General features: G+C 32.9%; 1 protein-coding gene across 1 annotated transcript in view; it reads right to left on the bottom strand.

Annotated features, from left to right (window-relative positions):
• Positions 1-7,040: 7,040 nt before the first annotated feature.
• Rme-8 (receptor mediated endocytosis 8) overlaps positions 7,041-25,431 on the bottom strand; it is a 40,737-nt gene continuing 22,346 nt past the window's right edge. Inside the window, 16 exon segments of the mRNA XM_088233620.1 lie at positions 7,041-7,356; positions 10,904-11,132; positions 12,211-12,357; positions 12,565-12,732; positions 14,419-14,638; positions 15,172-15,344; positions 16,441-16,553; positions 17,903-18,074; positions 18,853-18,944; positions 19,063-19,195; positions 19,476-19,709; positions 19,984-20,151; positions 20,690-20,869; positions 22,175-22,366; positions 23,320-23,504; positions 24,407-24,542. Of these exon segments, the coding sequence (XP_088089746.1) occupies positions 7,277-7,356; positions 10,904-11,132; positions 12,211-12,357; positions 12,565-12,732; positions 14,419-14,638; positions 15,172-15,344; positions 16,441-16,553; positions 17,903-18,074; positions 18,853-18,944; positions 19,063-19,195; positions 19,476-19,709; positions 19,984-20,151; positions 20,690-20,869; positions 22,175-22,366; positions 23,320-23,504; positions 24,407-24,542 (2,622 nt within the window). The 3' untranslated portion in view covers positions 7,041-7,276.

Genomic DNA, 25,431 nt, shown 5'->3' with positions numbered 1-25,431 from the left:
TGGGTCTTATTATTTTACAGGTGGGTGTTTGAATATTCAATTTTCAAATTGAGATTTTCAATTGGGTCTTATAATTATGTATTAATTTTATTATACCTGTGTATTTTTATTTAAAATTTCATAGAATTTGTGTGATCTACATAATGTTATATTAACCCATTCATGAGGAGAGTTCCATATGGAACTCAAAAAAGCATTGGCAATATATCCGTCATATCTCGTTGTCACAAGACAATAATCTCGCTGTTTAGTTATTTCTAGTTTCAAGGCATGTGTATGTACATGTTAAAATTTAGTTTAATCATTTCGAATTCATCTTCCTGCGACGACGCGAGTAGAGTTACAATAATTTCAGTGTTGAAATAAGTTTTTTTTTCCTAATCTAAAAACGGGAGGTTAGTAAACCAACAACCACAGTATTTTTTCAAAAAGTCTTATATTTTATAAAATTTACTATAAAAAAAACATTATTTTAGTATAAAAAAACATTTCATATATGAAGGGATCAGGATATAAAGGATGGATGTCAATTATCATGAGTTTTAAACTAGTAATGGCATTTGAGGGCAGTTCACATGATATTTGACATAAATGCTCTGTTTTCCTCTTTGATTTTTTTTTATCTTTTATTAATTGAACAAGAAAAAAATGTATAGAGGGGATAAAGAGTGGATGTCAGTTAAATACTGGAAACAAAGCGATAACTTAATATGAATGAAAACCGTTTTCAATTATCCAGGTTCTTTTATATTTAAAATTTCTTTTAATGTTTGAGAGGTTCGAAAACCTAAAAGCGTTTTATCTCAAAACATTATTTTTTGACATTCATCCTGTACCCTTCGTATTACATGGAACTGTTTTTTTCTGGAGGGAAACAACATTTTTGAATTTCGAAAAAAAAAAAAAAATGTTACTTCAGTAACAACCATCCTCATCATGATTGGGTTAATAGGTGTCTGCTAAGCAGAAGATGTCAATAATAACTGGGAAGTTAATTGAGATAAAAATTAATTATGATTATTTCTATTTCAACCAGGTTGTATTAAAGGTCCGAGGTTTGAACACCGCTCTACCACATTCTGATACCCATTTTCAAATAGTGAAATTGAAATATGAGCAGAAATATTTCTCTTAAAAAATATTTTTTAAAAAACATTTTGAATACAGGGAAAGTATTTTTTTATATTATGAAACACATATTAAAATGAAATAAAGAAACATTTTTTGTTTTTAACTTTTTAATTCATTTCTCATATAATTTATACATTAGCGATGGATGCTACAAATAAGCCTATGATATTGTCAACTAAATTTATTATACACACCTACATTTTTACTATGTGATTTTTTATCAGGTAAAGATCACATAGTGCCTTTCAAATACTTACATTCACATAAGTAATATGACAAAAAAGCTATTATTACAGACCAGTTTTTCATTTTGAACAGAAAAATAAATAACCACATAAGATCTGCTATGCATAAAATGTTTTATGTTGATGAGGTTGATGAACTTAGCAAAAACTCTGTTAATAACAAATTTTTTCATCTTAAAAAATGAATTTCTGTAGGTTACTAAAATGATCAAAATCTCACTAGTTAAAGGCAGTAAATTTTACTTTAGAACAAAAAACTTAAATTCAAAATAAAAATTTAAAAAATCCTTTTTTTTATTTCAGACAATTAGCTGAGTATTTAATTTTGAAAAATTAATGCATATGTATTTTTATATGGCGACATATGTGGTGTAACGAGTAAGTTCAGTGGTTTGATTAATTTTTTTTATTTGTTAATAGATTAATTCAAACTCGGCCAAAAAAAAATTCTAAATATTTTTATGTATCATATTATCAGCACTAAGATTTTTTTTTCGATTTTAAAATTACTTTGCCTGTGGCATCTCAAGTTTTCTACGGTTAGTTCTGATCCGATGGGTTGGTTTCCCGGTAACCGGAAATGTATCACACAATGGCATTGGTTGATTTAGGAAAACTAGAGGCGTCGTTCAAAGTAGTTCATTTTTATGATTTTTTTTCATACATTCTCAGGAAACTCGCATTACAATTAAATGCTCTAATTTTTACTGTGGGTAAGAACATTTTTGTAATTCAATTTTCCGTTACACTGAACTTCCTCATTGCCAAGGCAACTGCGTCATGTCCCCGTTCTAGGCATGATTCCTGCTGAAATCTAAAAAAATTATGTGATTTTTGTAATAGTTGCATCGAAAAAGTTGAGTTAAACTTAAATAATTGTTACAATTTCATTAAAATGAATTGCATAAAATATATAAAGCAACCCATTTTTACAAAAATGTGAACATTTTCCTACGCAACTGGTTGGTGTAATAATATATTTTTTAATACATTTAAAATTGAATAATTTATGGTAAGCAATTATTGTTTTTGATATTTATTCATAATAGAATAATCAACTGATTAAAAGTAAGAAAAATACTCGCTGATACCATCCACAGTAATAAATTTTGAAGAAAAAATATTCTCTAAACTACTCATGGACATGTTTTCTGAATTTTTATTGGTGAAAAATTGTTCGATTTTCATAAGCACATGATTTTAAATGTTTTACAAGAAATCATTTATCCAACAACAAACCTAATCGCTCAATCAATTTGAGAAAAAAAAATGCAAAAAGTATATTATTTTGTTTCTTTGGTTTATGAGTTTCGTTATATTGAGTTGCTTATTGCTATTTATAATAAAATACACAAGATATAAAAACTAACATACAAAATGTTAAATGTGTTCGGTACTGTAAAAAATAGGAAAATAATATTCGGTGAATCAGAATAAACGTGTTATTTGAGGGCATTAGAAGCAAACTTATAAATCTCCATTGAAAGAGTTATTGAGATATTTGCGAAAAACTTTGAAAAAAGAATTGTGAGATTTCTAATATTATGCTTCACCAACTCAATGGAGAATGCTAAGTTTACGGTGTCAAGTTATATTTAATTGAAATCTGTTTTTGCAAGATTTAGAGACGGTTTTGAATTACGCTATTATTAAGGTAGGTAGGTTTTTATGTATAGAGATTATTTTGGCATCAATAACTAATTTTTCGTTTTTGGTGAAGATTTCAAAGTTTGCTTATTAGAAGAAGGTATTAACCCTCATTCCCATCTGTACTTTTCTATTATAAAAAAATACTAGTATCTCATGAAATTAACTCACTTTCAAATCGATAAAACTAATATCCGATATATTATCATGTAACACAAGAAACCTTAGACTAACTCAATATTTTAACAGGTAGCAATATTTTTTTGTAAAAAATTCAAATTAGATTAATAAATTCATTAATACTGCCTTACACAAAAAGGGCATTTATCACGAAGATAATTTTTTTGGTTTAGAAAAAAACATTTTTTCTCTATTTCAGATTGTATTTTCTCATGGGTATAGAAAGAAACAAATGTACATTATAGTTAGACTTCTTGTGTGTATGATGTAAAATACAAATTAATATTACCAATATTTTAAGTTTCACCATTCTGCCTGTATTTGAATATTCATATTTATTTGATTCTTTGACGTGTTGATTTTGGTTATGCGGATGAGATTCATCAATAAAGGTTTCAGCTCTAACTTCATGAAAATCAACAGAGAAGAATTAAAGAAATACAGATGGTCAAATGTAAGTTGAATGATGAATTTTACACAAAGGTGTAAAAATTCAGCGCTTTTCTTGGTCATGATCATATGATCTCATTTTTTCTCATGGAGTAAAAAAACATTTTTCATCCTTTACTGCATTATTACAATTCACAATAAACTTTTATAATATAAAAAATATTTTGAAGCTTATTCAACCATCGAATGTGTAAAAAAAAAATCGTTCTGCAAAGAAGGGTTAAACCAGCCAAATGACAGATCATACAATAAGCCCTGTAAATGGCTAGACTTCCATATTCCGCTCTCTAAAATGTTTTCCATCTCTGTTGTAAGATGTCAATTTTAATAACCTCCTTAGGGGATAAAATCCAGTCTATAAACATTTGGACAAACTCGAAATATTGCTGGAGAAAAATATATTTTTATACCTTTTTGAAATCATCATAAGATCTAAAATAATCATTAAAAAAAATAATATTTTAACCGCTCGAATGCCAGAGTGTAGATTTCAGCTATCAGTTTCGGTACATCAAAATCTTCAAGCGGAATTTGTCTTATTTTCCTTCTTGTTATTGTGGACTTTAGGACCTAAAATGGATTTTTCATACTACTTTTTGAATAAACTAATTAATACCAGTTATTGAACATCGTCATTGGTATCATAACAGTGCCGAAAACTGCATTCAACTGATTGCAAATATAACGTTTAATAATTTTCGATTAAATAAAAGTGTCTTAGAGAAAGATAACGATGAATGAAAGTATTTGTTCATTGTTGGTTTGTATTTAGGGATAGATTTAAGTAATAAAATCACCACCATTGTCCAATATTTTGATTGTTTTATTCAAATAAAGTTACAGTTCGCGGAATGAATTAAATGTGGGCTTTTTTATAAAAAGTTCATTCATTGTTCATGCCAGTTTATAGCAAATTTTATAAAGATTTTAGAAATAAATTATACATTACGATAGAACAAAGTAATGATTTTTACAAACAAATTAGCACAATGAGCGGGTAGATGGTTTGAAAATGAACGCCATAAACTAAAGAAGGTGCCCATTTTATCCAGTATTTGTAGAAATACCATACTGTTTTACTACTTTTTTGATAGCCTGTATATCCTACAATGGTTTTTGAAAAATATAGCAGTTTTGTTATACAGTCTTTGTTTTATTAGTTTTTTCTAAGAAAAGGTAAAAAAAATTAGCTATAACTCAAAGAATGTAGTGCTATAATTTTATATAGACATTATTGCAGAGTTATTGCTCATTTGAGAGAGAATTGTTTTTTTATTTTGCGTAGTGGGAAACGTCAATATAAATATATGTATTGAATTTACATAAAAAATTGTATGTAGTAGTAATATTGTATACTTATATTTTTTTATCGGAATCTAAAAAAAAGCATGTATACAGTTTATCATAGAGGCCAACCAAGAACTGCAATCCATCAGCGATTATGTTCCGTTTTCACATAAACATTACGATTGCTAAAAAAATCAGCACGCGCAGGCAAAATGCTCAGCAGCTGGAGTGCATTTTACATCCCGCTAGTTTGGCATTCGAGCGATGAAATCTGCTATTAACCCAAAAATTACATACATACTACATATTAAGTATGCAAATTTATTTACTCAATGTTACTGTATTCTTTACAAATTTACTTGGAAAGCACAATATATTTATACAAGAGATACAGCTTAATTTCTGGATTTGACATGCCACATTGTTCTGTTTCATTCATTCTATCCTGATAGTCGTAATCGTGTGCTTTGCTCTTTTTCATTCATTCTAATATTACATTGTTTTTTCTCACTAATTGCATGTTAAAAATACCTATTAGCTTTTTGTTAGAAAGGGGACAAATATCAACACTGGTCGTGTGTTATAAAGTCTGATATTTTTACACTTTTTGTGTATTACAAGGCTCACTCGAGCCAGGGACACATTGGGTAAGAATTTTACTGGGAATCTAGGGAAATTTACTTTTTTACTTGCTTTGTGGGACTTTGATTTGAAAAATGTTATATCAGACAAAAAAAGTTACATAAATATTTAAACAATGTGATGATGCGTACGAAATTTATTTTCACTTTCCCAGGGGCTCGAAGATTAAATATGTTGTATTAATTTATCACAAGTTTTCCATAAAAATGTGTTAATTGATTTTTAAGAGATCTTCAATATTCTATGCATAAAACTAAACTAAAAAATATTCTTATTACGATAGAAGTAATATTGTTTTTAAGCTAAATACAAAGGAACAAAGCATAGCTGTGGTTTACATTAAAAAAATAGATTCTTGTAATGCATAATTTGAATGGCTTAAATTAATTTTACAAATGGCGTAATTTATAGTAATAACATGTTTATATAAACGCAAAATTTAACATTAATTGGTCCGACTAATCTTTTACTATTTTGGAATGTTTGAACAGCAAAGTAATTTCCTTTTTATGAGTTGAAAGTAAGAATTAAGATATTTAGAGTTCGTGGTTATATATTTTTAATTACAAGAGTTGATCGATATACTCCACCATTGACCTGTTCCAAAGCAGATGACAAATAGTTTTTACATATTATTTTGTTATGCCTCCTTAGACTTGTACGCACTTCTTTCAGCGATGGTCCAACATTTCTATAGCTTCCTGGTAGAACATTCGTCCGACCCCCGCCAATCACTCATCTAGACACGACCACTCATGCTCCAGCACACAAGGCGTTCGTGTTGATGGCTGCTATTCACGAAGCTGGGTTTGAATTGATTGAACGCCCCCCAGAGTGGTTGGCAGGGGTTGGACAAAATTTCTACCAGGACACTATAAAAATGTTGGAGTCGTTGTAAAAATGCATACAATTCCAGAAGGGAATTCGCCGAAAAATAAGGTACAAGAAGGTTTTCTCGTCTGCATTGAAATAGATCAGAGGTAGAACATATCCATGGACCCTTGTAAATACGTGTAAAAAGTTCCCTTGCCGAGTATTTATCATTATTCTTTATCACCATTAGTGATAAAACAAATTGTAATGTTTGATTACATAGTGAATTGTGATAATTAATTTGTAAATATAAATATGAAAGAAATACACTGTGATATAATTAACATTAAAAATTATCTATATAATAACTACATAGAAACACCACTAATGGTGACAAAGGCACAAGTTTATGAGAATTTAACATTTAAGAATTATTTAAAAATATATGTAACAACTACATAATATACTATGTACAATATATTTATATAAAAACTGTATAAATCTCTAATACACAAAAGCAAATTTATTATTACTGGTTTATTTTAAATAAATCTCAAGTTATGTATAAAAAAAACTAAAACAATTTTAAATGTTAATGAAAAGAGAGCAGTTTACGATGTATAATTATGTATGTACATTTAAATTAAGCACATGAATTAATTTGCAAAACATTTATTGCTTTGGAAACTGCCCCGATACAAGGAAAAACTTTCGCCTAGTTAATTTAAGACATACAATTATGATATTTTGGTAACAGTTACATGCCCGTAGATAAGTGCTTTCCAGTGCATTTGATATCACAAGTGAATGCATCACAAAATAAGGAGATGGCTTTTCATTATTAATGTAAGAAGATACAGATAGAATGGAGTTGATCTTCATCAGTCCACTGGAGGAGGTTGCAATGTTATATTGGATGTGGGTCCCTGTGTCAGGTAGCCGGCAGTTTGCGGAATTCCACCTATGATCAAAGAAACAAACCATATAATTGTTTAGTTTTATTTGTTATAAAAGTACATATCGCACCCCGTCAAGGGGGTGTCATAAGTAAAAATAAAAAACTGTGTTTTGAGTTAAGTATGATGTTTTATTAATAGAATTTGAAATGTAGGACACTGTGCCAAAGTGTCATAACTAAAAAGTTCATTAAAACCGCATACGAGTGCATAATGGCACTCAAACATAATATTTATTTATTAAGTGTCGAAATTAATAATTAAAGATTATTTCAATAAATGATTGTTGTTATTGAATATATATATATTACCTTATAATTATATTGAGTACATTGATTTTTCTCTATCGATCTGTGGTCAAAACTTGCAAATGACAATAAATGAATGAATGTGCAATATATCACATAAAAAAGTAACATATCCCAAAATCCACGAGACTAAGAGCACTGTGTTGAGTTGGGATACAACATTAACATTTTTGATTTTTGTTAAAAACAAACATCCATATAGGTAGATAGTGTCATCGGAAAACGTCTGGATTTTATAACAATGTTTCGTTCTTGAAATCATTTTAGTATAGACAGTCGAACTTGGTTATAACGATCACGGAAATAGCGAGACCTCGAATGTAACGAGGAAACATTCATCGGCATTTTAGTTCATGGTTTTCTCCATACATTTATTCACTTTTATAACGAGCTACTTCTCGGACATACCGAACAAATATATTGTCAACAGTTTAGCAAAAACTCTTCAATAGTTTAAAAACATAATTTTTAAAATAAGATCTAAATGGGCGGCTAACTTAGGACCGATGTCGCTGGGCGTCGGGATCGAATAACGTTTATGACACTATGTAACCGACAATATTTGAAAAAAAAAATCACACGTGGATGAAATTGCATGTAAAAAATCCAAGCTTGTGAACCCAGTAAGTACCGTCACGACACCATATTACAACCTACAACTTCTTTGTAGATGTCAGATCAGTTAAAAACTAACTGAAATTATACAATAAACTACCAGACAAAACTAACCAAAAACCTCGGACAAACTTTTCAAAAGGTGTAAAAAATATTATTATTAACAACAGAGTATGAATAAAAAATTATATATTATTTTTGTAAAATTAATTTAATAATCCGTAAGGTTTAATAAATTAAAATAAATAATTTTTAAAAAACCCTTGAATTATAAACATGTCTACTAACAAGATGAAGTGTCTCAATTCATGAAAAAAAGGCTATTATTTGTGAAATAAAATGTGGCGCGAAAAGTTTTTTTTTTTATCTGCATTTTAAATTTCGAAAGTACTATGTTTGTAAGCATTTATTATAATTTTTCTTAGTATTTTATTTTTCAATTATCTGTATGAACTATACGTATGTTTATATGTTAACTTAGTGACAATATGCAATGGTGATTTGATTAAAAAAAACCTTTCTCTGGTATAACGAGTAATGAGCAAATTCAGTCGGTCCCATCTTCCTCGTAATAACCAAGTTCGACGGTATATTTTTTATTAGTTAAGGTGTTCAAATTTTATTTGTACAACTATCTAAAATAAACACATTACATAATGGAAAGTGGAAGCATAATTATTATTTAAAAATACAAAAATCAAAGATATGAATAAAACACGGTATTATGTGTGCACCAAAAATATTATGATTAATAATAAATAACTTTGAGCAATCTCTCGCAGCAGTCTCCTGCGATGGTCTCTTCGATAGTTTTGTTGCATGACGCCATCTTAACTTAATGACGTGTGGCATGCAACGCCTCAAGTGATAGGAAAAAGTATAATCAGGTGCGATTTGTATCCAACATAACGAATGAAGAAATGCACCATGATTATTCAGCCAAAATGGAATACGGCAAATCGTCGATTGGCCTTTTTTGCAATACGGAGCCGTTTTGTAATTTGGTTAACCGATATGTATTCCGGCTAAAATGACAATCCAGCTGTGAAGTACATACCTAAACCCATTTGCAACATTTTGTAAAAAATCGGTATTCAAAATTCCACAAATACAACATACTCACACAAAAGAAAACACGGATTAGTGCACATTGTAAGATATTGAAAGAAAATTGTTATTTAACTTAAGCATCACTTCAACCAGAGAAATCAAATAGGATATTGATTATTATACTTTTTTAATCACATTATGCGGCTGAGGGCGATGTGACGAGAACTTCCGCCCGACAATCCAAGTGAAGATTGCATTTTCAACCTGTTCATTATTCCAATAGTAAAACAGAAAACTATTAATACAAGTCGTTTATTGAAAATTTAAAAAAATAATTAAATATTGGGAACGAATGTGATGATGGGATAGGTATCTCACCTAAGATGGAGATTAATGTTTAAGAAGAGAATATGGAAAGTCATTCTTTACAAAATCCATTGAGGATGAAATCTATGTTTGTCTACTGAGATTTTTTATTATTATTTATTTGTTTAAAACATTACGTGACACAACACCCATCTATAGTTCATTATATATGTTCCATCAAGTGTTCCATCTATTAGCTGATTATGATATTTGGGCTTTTCCCCAGTCTTTTTCTAAGACCTGCCATGTCTAAGCAGTTCATCCCAGTGAGGAAACCTGCAGCAGCAAATATCCCACTCATGATAAAGTCTCGGAAAAGCTTGCATCAGGCTCTATAACCATTATTGTAGCACACTTTTATATCCTAACTCTATTATTATTATTATTATTAATAATAATACACTAGCAGCTATTAAGCCGATGCGTGTATATCAAGTGTACAAGTGTACGTGGTTATTAAACATAATAAATTGATGTGTGCATCTAGGCGGTTTTTGAACACATTAACTGAACTAGCACCAATCACTTTCTCGGGAAGGTTATTCCATTTCTCCACAACTCGGTTTGTCAGAAAGTTTTTCCTGGTGTTGGATGAGAAGGAGGTAGTGTTTAGTTTCAATGAATGCGATGGCGGTTTTCATTCATAGTGAACATTGATTTCAACTTGGGTACATTATATTACTCAGTTAAGATTTTGAATGTTTCAATCAAGTCACCACGCTGCCTCCGCTCTTCCGGTGAACTTAACCCGAGCTCCCTTAAGCGGTCCTCGTATGATTTATTTCTTAGAGAAACTACCATTTTAATTGCTCTTCTCTGGACTTTCTCTAACAACTCTATGTTTTTTTTTAAAATAGGGACTCCAGATTTGGTAGGCATACTCCAGGAGTGGACGAACATATGTTTTATATATTTTGAGGAACAAATCTTGGGTGATGTGAGTGAATGTTTTCCTTATTAAGCATATGAGGAAATTGGTGCGTTTGACAATTTCAATTCTATCTATGTTGGTTGTATTTACAACACAGCTCACTGGTGTATTGCTGCGTGCATAGCACCTAAAACAACCGGTTCTTTATCTCCACGGAACATCCATAGAATCTTTGTGCTAGCATATTGGCTCGTGTACAATATTAATTAAAAAGTACGTATGACAGGAAAGAGCTAGATGGGAAAGGGATGATATTCTTTGACAATATCAGGTATTGCTTACCGGTGAGGTACCCTTGAGTGGGAGTCGAGGCAATGAATAAGTCGTGTCTCTGTGCGGCGTACCGTTGCCAGGAGGGGCAGGCGTCCAGGGCTGCCCTCACCCGGTCTCCGTGCAGGGCGCAGCGGGCCATGGCCTTCAGGGCAGTTACGGCCTGGGCTGCGGCTTGGCCTGACGCTGCAGAGCCCTCCAGCAAAGAGAGGAGTTGGCCTACCATGTCTGACTCCAGCGCCTGGGCAAGAAAAATATTATGGGTTTATTAGATCTTTTATTTTTTTGAACTTTAAATATGATGCATGTCATCTGTCACTCTAATTTATACTAGGTTAGAACTATTCAACTCTTGGATAATGCAAATACTGCTACATCGGTGTGAATCTTAGCAACAACAACAAACCATCATGCTGTTTCTCTGTAGGAGTATGCAAAGAGGATAGAGTGCCGTGTCACTCTATCTTTGCATACAGGCATATATACATATATCTCGCACCTATCGTAAATAGTTTTAGAAAGTTTAAGTACATATAGAAAGATTGCATTTCAACAGCATTTATCCTAGTTTCATCCTTGTTTTTCTAATTCTACACTTCGCTTCTAAACATAAGGGACGGCAACCGGGCTCCATTGTGAATGGCTAACTTTGCATCCTGGCACCTTACTAAAACTCATAACATTACATTTCTGAGTTTGTCAGTGTTTGAAGAGAATAAATATTAGGTCTAAAGTGGTTTGATTGTATAACCAACATTGAAGTTAGCAATAAATAAAAGTACTTAACCAAAAAAAATATTGGAAAAATATTGCAGTAAAAACATGTATTTTTTTTTTTTATTGATTCTTAACATAGGAAATAAAGTGAATAAACATAATAAACACATAATAATAAAATAAATAAAAACAACTTTAATTAGACCATTAGAACTTGACTTGGACCACATCAGTGACCTTTGATCTCACTCTTATCCATGTGTTGGTCCTTCTGCCTCTCAACAAACTACCCAGCATTTTCCTTTCCATAGTTCTTTGTGTCACTGATAATTTGTGTAAAATTTTTTCGTGAACGCAAAAGCTTCACAGAAAAAAATCAGTGCAGGGAGAACACAAGCATCAAAAAGTTTCTTCTTTAAGCAAATAACTAATATGCCCATCTCTAATTCCTGCCATATCTTTACGTCAATTTATTACAATTAAAAATTAGTCTCTTAGCTTTCTTTTATCCTACATATTTACAATCTGCAAGGTCTGTTTGACTACTTATGAGGAAATCAAGATAAGGATGCTATGATAATAATGAATGAATAGGTCCAAACCTGCAGCACAAGTTCATCTGTGTTGGCGGGGCTACTAAATATTCTGGAGAGGGATTCACAAGCTAATCCTATAAGTTCCTTCCTAGTTTTCATGGCTTCCTTCATCCCCACAATGCAGTCAGTCTGAGCGAGAGTGCTGACACAAATCTGTTGGAAACGCTCACTTTTAAACAATAAAACAATTTAAAATGACAACAAATTGGATTTCCAACCAATAACAAGTTTCAGCAAGACATTTCAAAACAAATATATGTTCCTATATTTATTTGTTCTAGGGAAATATTTAGATTTTGGAGCCATTTTTAACCAGCCATAAATAATTGCTCCTTACGTATTTAGTACTGAATTTCCTACCTGGCTGTTGGATATGGTGTGCAGTATGGGCAGAGCATGTTGCGGATGAGAACCTAGGTGTCGACACAAGCGCGGTAGGTGTCCCCTTCCGGCTACCAGATCTGCTAGGGAGGGCTGTGCGGTCAGCAGTCCACATAATGCTTGCGTGCACAGTTCTAGCAACTCGCTCTGAAACATGCATAAGGTAAATTTTTACTGTTTAAAGACAGGTAAAGGGCTATAAATGCATAAACTTTTATATTACTTTCTCTAATATGAAACAAAGTACGCAAGAAATAATTGGAGGAATTTGAAAAATTCGCGCAAACAATTGAACATAATTTGATCACTCTGTCGTAGCGACGGTGTCGAAGGAACAAATCACAAGCCTGATTTGCTTACTAATATGGCAGTTCTTTGTTTACACAAAAATGAGTATGTATGGCTCCACGTATATTTGAGTTGAATTGACAATGTGTCTGTACTAGTGATTGCTAAGGTAGTACTTAATTAGAAATAACAAATGAGCACATTAATGCCATCTAGCGGTTTCTTCATTTAATAATCATAAAACATGCTCAAAGGTCTAATGTCGAATCGATTTTTCCATATGATCAGAAATATTATTGTGTATTCATTTTACAAAAAAAAAATAGAAAAGGAAAACAGTGGAACTTGTGCTGGTATGGGAAATATATGTTTAACCATTTTTTAAAACCGAACCATTTCTCAGTTAAATTTTATCGCCTAAATACATATTATTAGCAAAGGAAGACATACATCTAAATTAGAGTTAGTTCAAAAGAAAAGTTTTTTATTTAGTGTGAAATATTTCAAAGACCTAACTGGGAGTGTACATACCAACCGTTTATATTGTTTCCCTCGCATATTATTTTCTAACCTTAAGCAGTTTGGAATAACAGCATAAAATAAAGGACTTATTTGGCTATTTGATGTGGCTTCAGTAATTTCAACATTGAGTACAAGCCATTAACATAGTGATGTCATTTTTCCTACTGCCTATCCAAATTAAAAACTCTATGCACATGACTGCCTGTCAGTGCATAGATTATTTTATTTCCATATATTTAAATTTAGTTTATAACTACACCCGTAGTTGAAAAGATTTTCGTTTTCCAAAACTATATACAAGTAGCTTTCCAAAATAAAGTCAAGTGGTCTGATAACAAAACATTAACGGCTTTTGCATACATTTGACAGAGATAAAATACATTTGACTCTTGAGAGAGCTCGGGTTAAGTCCACTAGAAGAGCGGAGGCAGCGTGGTGACTTGATTGAAACGTTCAAAATCTTAACTGAGCAATATAATGTACCCAAGTTGAAATCAATGTTCACTATGAATGAAAACCGCCATCTCAGAGGTCATTCATTGAAACTCAACACTACCTCCTTCTCATCCAACCCCAGGAAGAACTTCCTGACAAACCGAGTTGTGGAGAAATGGTATGGCCTTCCCGAGAAAGTGATTGGTGCTAGTTCAGGTTATGTGTTCAAAAACCGCCTAGATGCACACATCAATTTATAATGTTTAATAACCATGTACACTTGATATACACGCATCAGCTTAATAGCTGCTAGTGTATTATTAATAATAATTTTAAAAATTACAGAAACAACATATTACGTACATTTAAAGGAATATAGTAGGATGATAGTATAATATACAAAGAAATAAAATAAAAGAGAAAAAAAAGTTTAAATAAATTCAGAATAAAGACAGTTTTTAAAAAATCTACAAAAAAAAATAAAAGGGTTCAGAAAGAAAGAAATACACTGGGTACATAAATTTTAAAGAATACACACTTAATAAATCTAAAAATATAAATATGTAAAATAGACATTAAAAGAATTACCTGTCCTCCCTTCTGTAGCCCGGCCAGCGTGCAGTCCAACAGATCAGCAAGGAACGTACGGGGACTACGCAGCGCCCATTGCGGGTTGGCAACAAACAGGCGCAGGTACACACCGCCTACTACGACCTCCCCAGGAGGTGTCCAGGCGGACCCGACCCCCGACTCTGAGACAGCCGTATTGCAAGTCGTAGACGGGTCACGAAGCTGGGATGAGTAATGCCTTGATGGAAAAAATTAGGAAATTTATCTAGATTTTCATAATTTTTATTGGAATAATAAAATACAATGTCACTTTATCAATGCAACATTAAGGCCGGGTTGTTTGTTATTTGTAATAGCCTAAAACACCTGCACTAGTGATAGAAATGAATACCATTTTTCAAATTTAAGTCCGTATTGAATTGATACATTTTATCAATGATGCTGAAAATATACGTATTGATTTGTATCATCTTATTAAGGCTGGTAGTATTTAAAAAAATAAAATATTTGCGTTCTTATGATTTACTCAAATATTTCAACTTTGAGTTCCATTTTCAACGGGTTGTAAAAAATTCACTATTAGAAAATGGAAACCAAGTTGTGGAAGAGCGGGGTGCGAGCGAATCTTGGACCTCTGATCCGTGAGTCCGCAACACTAGCCACGGGACCACAACCCGGTTCAAAATAATTTGATTATCCACATTTATTCCACTATGGTGGTAGCGTTGTGCCGATGTGGTTCTTGTGGTGGTATGGTTTGAAAAAACTTACTCTTCTTTGTGTTTGGAAATGAGCGCTGACACTCTGTCCTTGGAGTCGACATTCCATACGAGCTCTGGGTGCTGTTGAGGAGTGCTGAGCATCCGCACAGCCGCTGCTGCCCCCCCAGACCTCATAGCGTCCGCGAATATGGCCGGGAGGTAGCGGCAAAGGGATAACTTTATCTAAAATTTAACACGACTCATATTAGTAATATGAATACAAAATAATTTTCCGCTACATTTATTTAGTATTTTGGACATGGTTTTTAAATATTTCTCATTGGGTAATTTTGTGCTAAGAAGCATTTTGGAAGTATTTCCATGTTGTAAAAATACAATTAAATGCAAAATAATTATTTGGCACAATACATTGCGCTGTTTGCCAAATGATAAATTATTGTAACAAATGATACTAAGTGGGTGACCATAATTTCTTGTACACATATTAGATTTTTTAGGGTTGGAACATTAAGATGATATGTGATGACAGCTTGCCCACCACATACCGCATCTGTGGACATAAGTCTCCTTGGTGGTGCCCACATACACGGAAAAGTTGCTCGTTGCCGAACAAGAAAAGCTGCGAGTGAATTTTGAGGAACAGGTATTTGAACGTTTGTTTTTCTGATATTCTGTCGCAAATGCCTTCCCGATACTGTGCGAAAAAGATAACTGCACGTCGGACTGATTATGCCTGGCTAAAATCAATAAAATCGACGTTTCGTTGTCCCGTTTTCCGCACTTCAAAACTGAACCGTTTTTGTTGGTTTTTTAGAAAGAGTATCAGACTAAAATTTCCTGTGTTGGTACCTATTAGATTTTTTAAAAATAAAGTCATCATATTTGTATACCATATGTACAAAGAAAGCCGATAAAACTGGGCGCTTTAAAGGGTTTTAGAAAGGTTCCATAATAAACAATTGATCAAAAAAGCAAAAAATGATAACAACGCCCCAATGGTAAATATCTAGTTTGTAAAAAATCATTGCACTAGTGTCATAATACAGGGAGAAAATAAAGGAATACATCTGTATGAAGAAAAGTGAGACCGCGCTTCCTCTCAATTCCCGTATACTTTTTATTTATTTATGCTTTATTAAGTTAGTTCGTAACATCTTAAGAATTAATATGAACTTTTAATTAAGTACATTATAATTTTTTTTCAAATTGGAAGAATCTTAAGACTAAGGTATGTGCGCGATCTTTGGCGATAATATATTATTTTAATTTGTAATTGCTAGAAAACTTTACAAAACAACGGTTATGGTAGGTTTGTTACCTTAGGCCCGTGAAGTTTGTCAGTCATCATCTTGGCAAGAAGATCAGCAGAGTTTACGGAGAGTTGTTCGGAATTGGAATTACAGAATAAGTCTAATAAGTATATCACAGCACCTGCAAACAAGCATTATAAATCAGCAAAATATTATGTTAGCAAAAAATGTTTCAATAACAGAACTAGTTATGTTGAAATTTGATGGGCTTGTAAAATGATGCATATTTTTACTGAGAGCATTACCTACCACGCAAGAGGTGACAATTTGTATTTAAAAAGGAGTTTTTAGACTAGAATATACATATATATTATTTTTTAAATTAGTAATTTTATTTAGTTTTATGATAAAGATAGTCTAATACATCTATACTTATTCTAACATTATTTATTACAATTGTACATTACTATCCCAATTAATAATATTCAAACTGTTCTTTTATACGTATGTACACTTACGAGTACATTTAAAACAACAGTTTTACAGTATTAACCTATGTATATTCACTATTTACATTATATATAGCCTAGTATTTTTTACATATGTACTCTTTACATTTAATTTGAAATATATTTACACTTTTTTTATTATTTATGCTTTCTGGCATTTCCTCAAATAACTGTACTCCCTTGTACATAAACCAGTTCTGGGACATTTCTTTTGATTTCTTTCCAGTCTTATAAAGCGTAAGACTGATCATATTACCTTCCTGTATCTAAAATGACCAAGATAAGCTGCGGTTGGTGAACCAAAACAGTGCCTTATGCACCATTCACTATGTATGAAGAAAAGTCAGACCGCATTTCCTCTTAAAATATGCTATCCCCCCTTCCTTACAAAATGCTGCCAGTCTTTCATCTCTTACATTTTACTTTTGCCATGCTCATGACCGTCGCGACCCACATGTTGAAAAACACTGGCCAAACCAAACCCAACCTAATCTCTATTTTTTATGAATTATAACACAATTATAATATTTAATTCAGTATGACTAAACGGCATGTGCAACGAGCCTAACCTAACCAAACCCAACCCCCATTTTTAATGAATAAAAAATTTTGCAATAAATTTGACAACAAAATGTATTTAACCATAAATAAAACAAAAAAAAAATCTTATTATCTGTTCTGTTTCACACATCCCCATTATTTATGAGATTAGACGACCTAGTTTAACGCTGTTTTGTTTGGCGCTCGAAGTATGTATAAGTCGCCCATCTCAACACAGGACTTTTAGTCTCATGGAGTTGGGACTTATGTCTTAGATAATGTACGACAAACTTATGTATGTAAATAAATGATAAAAATAATCCAAACTTGTTGGATCCCCGCGTCTAACTGAGGTCTTGATGTATTATCTACAGCGCACCCACTCAGTCAAGTTGAAATAAATCAATATTAGTTACAATAGGGTGATAATTCATAACCTAACCTGACTCACCTTAATAGTACTCAACATTTGTACAAATACCTTTATTGAGAGCTTCATTAACAATACTAGTATTGGTGAGGAGGGGCGACAGGGCGTCTAGGGCTGCGGGCTGAAGGGGCCCGGCCGCCACGAGTGGCAACAAGTGTCCCACGAGGCGTCCGGCGGCCACGTCCTCCACGCATTCGCCGCACCCAGCACTGCTTGCCACCACCTGAAGAGAAAATAAAATAACAAATTAAGTAAAGAGGGATTCCAGTATTCGTTAGCAATTAATTGGTAAAATACCACAATCTACAAAACCGAAAACAAATGAAGGGTACACCAATGAGTATTTTTGTTAATGCTGCTCCAAATTACAAAATATTTTTAATTTTAAAATCTTAACCAATTGACATAAAAATATTGGAAAATTCCTTATAACACGTATTGTATCTGTAGGATTTGACTTATTGTGGGGTTGGAGCTCCTACCCCAGTCGGAGATTCACAGAAGACACAAGATTGGTATTCCAAGGTGTATTATTGCATGTCGAATAAGATACAGCACTTGGTTGTGTAGCGCGAGCGTAACGGCCATGATGAGTTGAACTGGCTGCACTTGAACTACATGCATGAACTGAATGACTGCGTTGAGCTGACTGGGCTGACTCTTTGGGCTGACTTACTTGGGTTGATTGGATGTTAACATGTCCTATGGTCTCTCTATGACCACGTTCCTTTGTTCTTCATGTATCCGTGGCGTGAATGTACTGCAGGACGTTGCTCTTATGTAGACGGACATTTTATGTGCAATACTGTTAGTCTTGCAGAATATATACAGAGTATTCAATATAAAATAATGACTCGCTTCATCAGTCGTTACTCTATATTTCAGGTGAGATCATTCCATGTGTGTGTGTGTCATTTAATCAATGGACTATGACCCCCACATATCATTTACATAATATAGCAACAATTTATAATTAAAACATAAAATAAAATTTTAATTACCTGTAGAGCGGCTTGTTGTACTGTGGGGTATCCACGAGCACTTAATAATCCAAATATTAAGCCGAAATGTCCAATACACTGAATCTCAACACCTGTAATAATGATATACAATTTTAAGGAGAGTGTTCCAACTGAAAACAATTATTATGTAAGTTATGGTACAATGTGATAAATTTGACGAGCTACAGCAACTTATAAAATACAACTCACCAGCATTATTTTTGATGACATTAGCCAAAGCCTCAAGAGCCATTTCAATATGGCTGATTTTTTCATCATTCATCGCACCCTGAGATTGTTTTCCGAGGAACTCGAGGAGATCAATGGCCAAACCTTTGGGATTCTGAAAGTAAAAAAAAATTGATAAGATTTTATAGTAAAAAGCGTAAAATAAAATGTAAAATTGAGGAATGTGAAACTGAGATTTTACTGCAGTTATTTTTCATTTTTAAAAAATCTCTAATTGACTAAAACACAAAATTCACTTTTTGTGGAATTAGCCATTTAACAGTTTTATCGCCAATATGGATATTTATTTAAAATAAAAACCATAGCTACTCTACAGAAGGATACTATGAACCTTTAAGTATTTATACTATATATTTATGTATGTATGTATGTACCTCGATTGGAAAGGTAGGTTGTTCGTTGTATATTTGGACAAAAAGTTCTCCTATCATAAGTTGTCCCTCATGAGCCGAGTATTTGAATTCCGTGCAGAGAATAATGTCATCATCTTCGTCATCATTCAGGGCGTATTGTTTTCTATTCTGTAGGAATTCCGATAATTCGGCTCTTGTGCTGTTGTCCCATACAAGGTATGGATTTCTCCAGTTGGAATTTAAAATTTTCAGAAGCTGTAAAATAATAAAATTTTCATCAATAAAACATATATACATAAATACATTACTCAAAATGGTCACCTAACAGTTCCATCTAGGGATATGCTGACTTGAAAATATATTTGATCAATTTCAGAGAGAAAAAAAGGGATACATACTAAATCATTTTGATAAAAGTGTTGCAACAAAAATGTTCACAACATAACAAATTGTATTCATTCTTTAATAAAATCAAATATATTTTTTATTTAACTTATTTTTATTTAGACAGGTGAGTATTTTTTTTTACCTCTTCCGGTTTATCATTCTTAAGTTTATTGGCAAGATAAGGGGTGAGAAGTGATTGGCAAGCATTCCTGGCAAGTTGGTTACTGGGAGTTTCCTTATCTCCATCCAAGTACCCACCCAACCTTCCGCAGGCACTGATCGATAACTTGGCAAGCTGGTTGGCTACCTCCTGCAGAAAAAAATACAGCGATATATTAATTTTTGCTAAAATATTTTCAAATTTACCATTTCACAACTCTTACAAGAATAAAAAATAAATATTTCACGTCAGTTAGCAATCTAAAAAAAACCTTACACATAGTAGACGCTGACCAAAACAAAATGATACTTTTATTTTCTAAGATTCTTTAAAATACAAATTATTTTATTATTATAAGAGTTGTAATATTAAAAAATCATCATCATTCCCATTTCATCGAACCAGGACGTCGAGAATGGAGACAATCGTGTCAACAACTATATAACGAGGCGGATATATCTCCACTTGATTTTATAATTTAGGATTTGCTTAGAGCAGCCATCGAGTTGAAAACACTCGTCCAGAGACCACTTTTTGATGATATTACACGAACAGTACAATAGCCCAGAAAAACAACATCTATATTCGACTTCACAATAAAATTATCAGCTCCATACTTAGCACAATTTAATTATATAGAGAATGGGTAAGTCAAGAATGGGAATACAATAAGTACACATTCATTCACCTGTTGGTTGGAGTCCTTGGACCTTTCCACGCCTCCTTCGTCTAACGTGAAGTCATACAGCAGGGCAAACTTCATGAGGGGCCACAGGGCTCCACACCTCAGGAGGCGAGTCTGTAGGGCTCCGTCTACACAGAGGGCCCCCACACACTGTACCGCACTGCAGCAAACAGTACCCAAGTGCTATAAATGAAAATAAAATGTTTAATGCATTTCATAATTATTAGAAATATTTTACATAAAACAGTTAACATTTTTAGATCAGGTGTTTATTAACCTTTTCTGTGCCACTAAGTATTGCTATGGCAGTTCCCAACAGGCAAAAATTAAGGCAATTTTTAGAAACTCTCATTTGAACCGCTGTCAGTCATCAAGCTTCTAACAAATGTTTCTGAGTGTATGAAATCTAAAATTGTTTGGAATACTTGACCTCTACGCGTAAAGCGCATGCAAAGGCATGCGTTCTTACGCGCCATTGTAAGGCCAGACCTCCAAGCACGGAAATGGAGAGTACATTAACACGCTTATGGCACTTAACCGGTTAAAATATACAAAAACTATAAGATTTATTTACTTTTATACCTACCAAAATTAAAAAACGGCGAATTTATTGAGTTTGTCTATATATCATTATTAATGTTGCGCACGGAAAAGGACAAGTCAAATCTTGGAGCATAAAGGAGTTTTTTGCGGTGATAATATATCGCACATCCGAAAAAACGGAGTCTAACAAAATTTTTGATTTTTATGTGTACAAAGAATAAACTATAAAAAAACTCTCGTATGCTAAAAAGTTGACACAATTCTAACTTTACAATTTGCCTGCTTGATGGCTTATATATAACACGCTTATACTTACACTTATTTAAGTGCCGCCATTTTCAATAAGTATTTTATTTATTGTTTATGCAGACAATTGGTAGAATTCCATATTAAATTTGGTAATGTATCCAAAATAAAACACGTTTATTGGATTTTAATTCTACTTTTAAAAAAAATATATACAAGAGGGTATATTGTGAAGCATTTCATCTTGTTAGGACATTTTCAAACTAACATAAATATTTACTAAAAATATACTCAGTATACCCTAATAGATTTTTAATTACTTTACTTATCTCAGCTTGTATAGAAATCCTCAATCATTAAACAGAATTTATTTTTAGTATGTAAAGAAACTTTGTAAATATTTTAGTTAGTTTAAAAATGTCCTAACAAAACGAAACGCGTCACAATATACTCTCTTATATATTAAAAAAAAATAAAGTAGAATTAAAATCCAATAAAAGTATTTTCTTTTGGATACATTAGCAAATTTAATTGATATTTTCTTTAAAAAATGCATTATCATTAATTTTCTATATTATATGTACCACTTTTTCATAGAATGAGAAAAAAAACAATTAAAGCGCAATCAGCTGCATACCTTGTTTCTTGTATCGATAAATCTTTTTTTTAAATGTCATAATTAGTTTATGTAAAATTTACCTTGAACTGTAATATTCGGCACAGATCCACAATGAGGTTTGGCATCTCCCCAATGACCTCCCGACAATGTGGGAAGCTAGCCGCCACAGAGAAGCACTGGCTGATGTGGTCGCACACTTGTACGGCCACATCTGACGCCTTGGAGGACAAACTCAGCACAGAAACACAGCGCGAATATGCCTCAAGAAGAACCTTAAGACCACATAAAATTTCACATTAAACATACAGAGTATAAAAATGAAAGCATCCAGCCATTTTTGATAAACAACAAACGAATGTTTAATTTATTTTTTTAAATATGTGTTTAACTTTGTGTAGCTATACATCATCTTGTATTGTGGAAAAAAAAAGAGTATAAAACAGAAACAATCAGAACTACAACTGATTTTTATGCTAGCAACACCAAATTATAGCTGGATTATTTTGATTGGCTGTGGCAAGGTCAGAGCATTCTTTTCAGTCAACAGTTGAATTTTGATGTTTTAGTATTACTATAAGTGGAAAGCTATACACAATTACAAACATCAATTAAAAAAAAAATTACAGATCCCATTTTGGCGGAGTTATGCCATGTGAAAATCTCCATTAATCAACAAATTAAATATTTAAAATCCACTAAAGAGATGTAAAATATTTTTTCCAAGTGATTTACAAAGAAATGCTTTAAAAACACCCTTTAAAGTTGATGGGAGAACGGGAGGGAATTAATGAGGTGAGAAACTTTTTATTAAGGTAGGTACTGCAATCAAGGTATTTTTAAGGTAAAATTATATTATGTTTTAAGCTACCCGATGACCAACATTGAAATTTAAAAAAAATTAACAATTAAAACGAGATAAATCTGTAATTGGCCCATTGACCAGATTTAAAAAAATAGATAAGATGTATAATATGTAAACCTCTATGTAGATTTCTTCATCAATATAAATAAACATTTAAATAAGCTATTTAGCAATTCTTTTCATTTAAAGGGTTTCATTTTAAAACCTACATTGCTTTAAAAACCACAGGAAAAAGGCAGTTTTCTTAATATAACTGAAAAATCTGCGGTTGGACTCGTTGATTTTCAATTTTTTTATAGCTTGTATTATTATTTTTTATTAAAAACAATAAATAAATACAAAAAAGAGCAAATATGGACTTACTTGGAGCCCTCCTTCTCTCCGTAACTCTTCAGCATTAAGGGCGGAGCACCTGACCGTGTGGTGAGCTAACTCGCACCCAGCAGCCAATAGGGGAGCAGATTTACTGAATAACGCTTCATCACACGTTTCCATTCGGATTGTCTTTATAAGCTGAGGATAGCCGGCATATTTGTACGGCTCCAACTCTGAAAACAAATACATCTTCATTCATTTCCCTATCCGCAACCAATGGTGCATAGGGCATTGCATCGGTACACCAAATGCACTGTATCAGGATCATCTGTTGCACGAAGGTGCCAGTCCAGGGACAGTAAGTAAAACCACAATTGAGACAATTATTTCTCGTCGACCCTACCAGAAATTGAACATGGAACAATTACACCACGAGGCAAACTTATCTTCACTTGATTTCAGTTTGCAGGGTTTTTACCCGAGTGACCATCGAGTCATTTGTTCGAGTGTTTAATAGGAAATCATAGGATAGGAGTGGAGAAAAGTCCGCCTCCTCGTTGGTCCATTCGCCCACCGCGCTTAAGGTTCCAGGTTCTAGGTTTGATTCCTGGGAAGGTTGATGTGACATATTCGTTTTTAAAGGTGGTTTACGCTGAAACATATCGTTTCTAAACTGGCACCTGAAGAATAAGGCTAATCACCTCATCTTCCTGTAAAATATAAGATATGCAATATTTACTTTACCAATGCAGCGCCCTATGATAATGATACTTAAAAAGCTGTTTTCTTTAATACAACTCGGTAGTCAGATGGCAGAAGGGACCATCTGAGATTTTCAAAAATGTTCAGGAGAGCTGAAATACGTCTCAATTTCAAGACTTTAATCCACAAACCAAAATATTTTAGTGTTGCTGTTCAATAATAAATGACCATTTTAAATGACGCTGATTTTTTAATTTTTTTGCTGCGTGTATTTACTGAAATATTAATTAAAACTTTAAACTAAAACATAGACAAAAATACAGATGGTCCCTTCTGCCATCTGACTACCGAACTCTTAAAATTTTTAATTTAAATGGTTTTTATTGGTTTGTAAACTTTCATGTGCTGCCAAAATAATGTTTTTGAAACGAACCTTCAGAATATCGACTGAACAAAATACTTTGCGCTCTCAAAACAAGGACAATGTTATTTGGATTTGGTCCGTCTCCAGTCCATACACTTCTGCTGCATAGGAATTCGTAGGCTTGATTGACTTCCTCAAATCGGTCCTGCAACAATAGTTAAGAAAATGTTTAATAAAACATTTAATAGAATGGGTCTATTCAATTTTACAGGCGTTGCTACATAAGGATGCCTATGTTAATACACAAACAAAAATAATTTGTGTAATATGCAGATATGTTAATGTGTGAGTAAAATCACATCTTTTGATTGGTTCATGTTGTTTTTCAACCATAGCAATGGCCAGTTAATATACTAGCCAGCATGTTTCTTTAACAATAATACAGTGACCATATCTAAAGCTACGAGGTTGGGAAAAGGAAGGCCTTTGTGTAGACAAACCAAGGAATATATTGCAAACAAACAAACAAACCATCACGCCGTTTCTCCGTAAGGGTAGGCAGAGAGGATAGAACGCCACAACACTCTATCTTTGCATACAGATCTCGCTTCCTCTACATTCATACATCTTCTCATGCACGCGCGCCGATTATTCCGACTTTTGACATGTCCATCTTTAAGTATTTGTTGGATTTGGTCATGCCATGTCTTTCTCGGTCTTCCTCTATTTCTGCATCCATCAACATTCGCATTGTAAACATTCTTAGCCGTTCTCTCGCTGTCCATTCGTTCTACATGTCCAAACCAGCGCAGAGCTCCTTTCTTGATTTCGTCGATAATGCTTGTCTCAGCCTTACATAATGTACGGATCTCAACATTTGTGCATCTATCGTACATAGTTTTACCACACATTTGCCTGAGAGATCGCATTTCGACAGCATTCAGCCTACTTTCATCCCTGTTTTTCCAAGTCCATACTTCGCTCCCATACATCAGGGACGGGACCAGGACTCCGATGTGAACTGCCAATTTTGCCTCTTGTGACAAGCATTTATTTGCCAAGGTCGATTTAAGTGCACCGTTCACTCTGTTCCC

Source organism: Micrasema longulum, unplaced genomic scaffold (genome assembly GCF_059751315.1).
Source record: "Micrasema longulum isolate JH-2025_06_02 unplaced genomic scaffold, ASM5975131v1 h1tg001133l, whole genome shotgun sequence".
NCBI classification, from domain to species: Eukaryota; Metazoa; Arthropoda; class Insecta; order Trichoptera; family Brachycentridae; genus Micrasema; species Micrasema longulum.
Note: the sequence above shows the minus strand (reverse complement) of the source record. Positions and strands in the feature narration are given on the sequence as shown.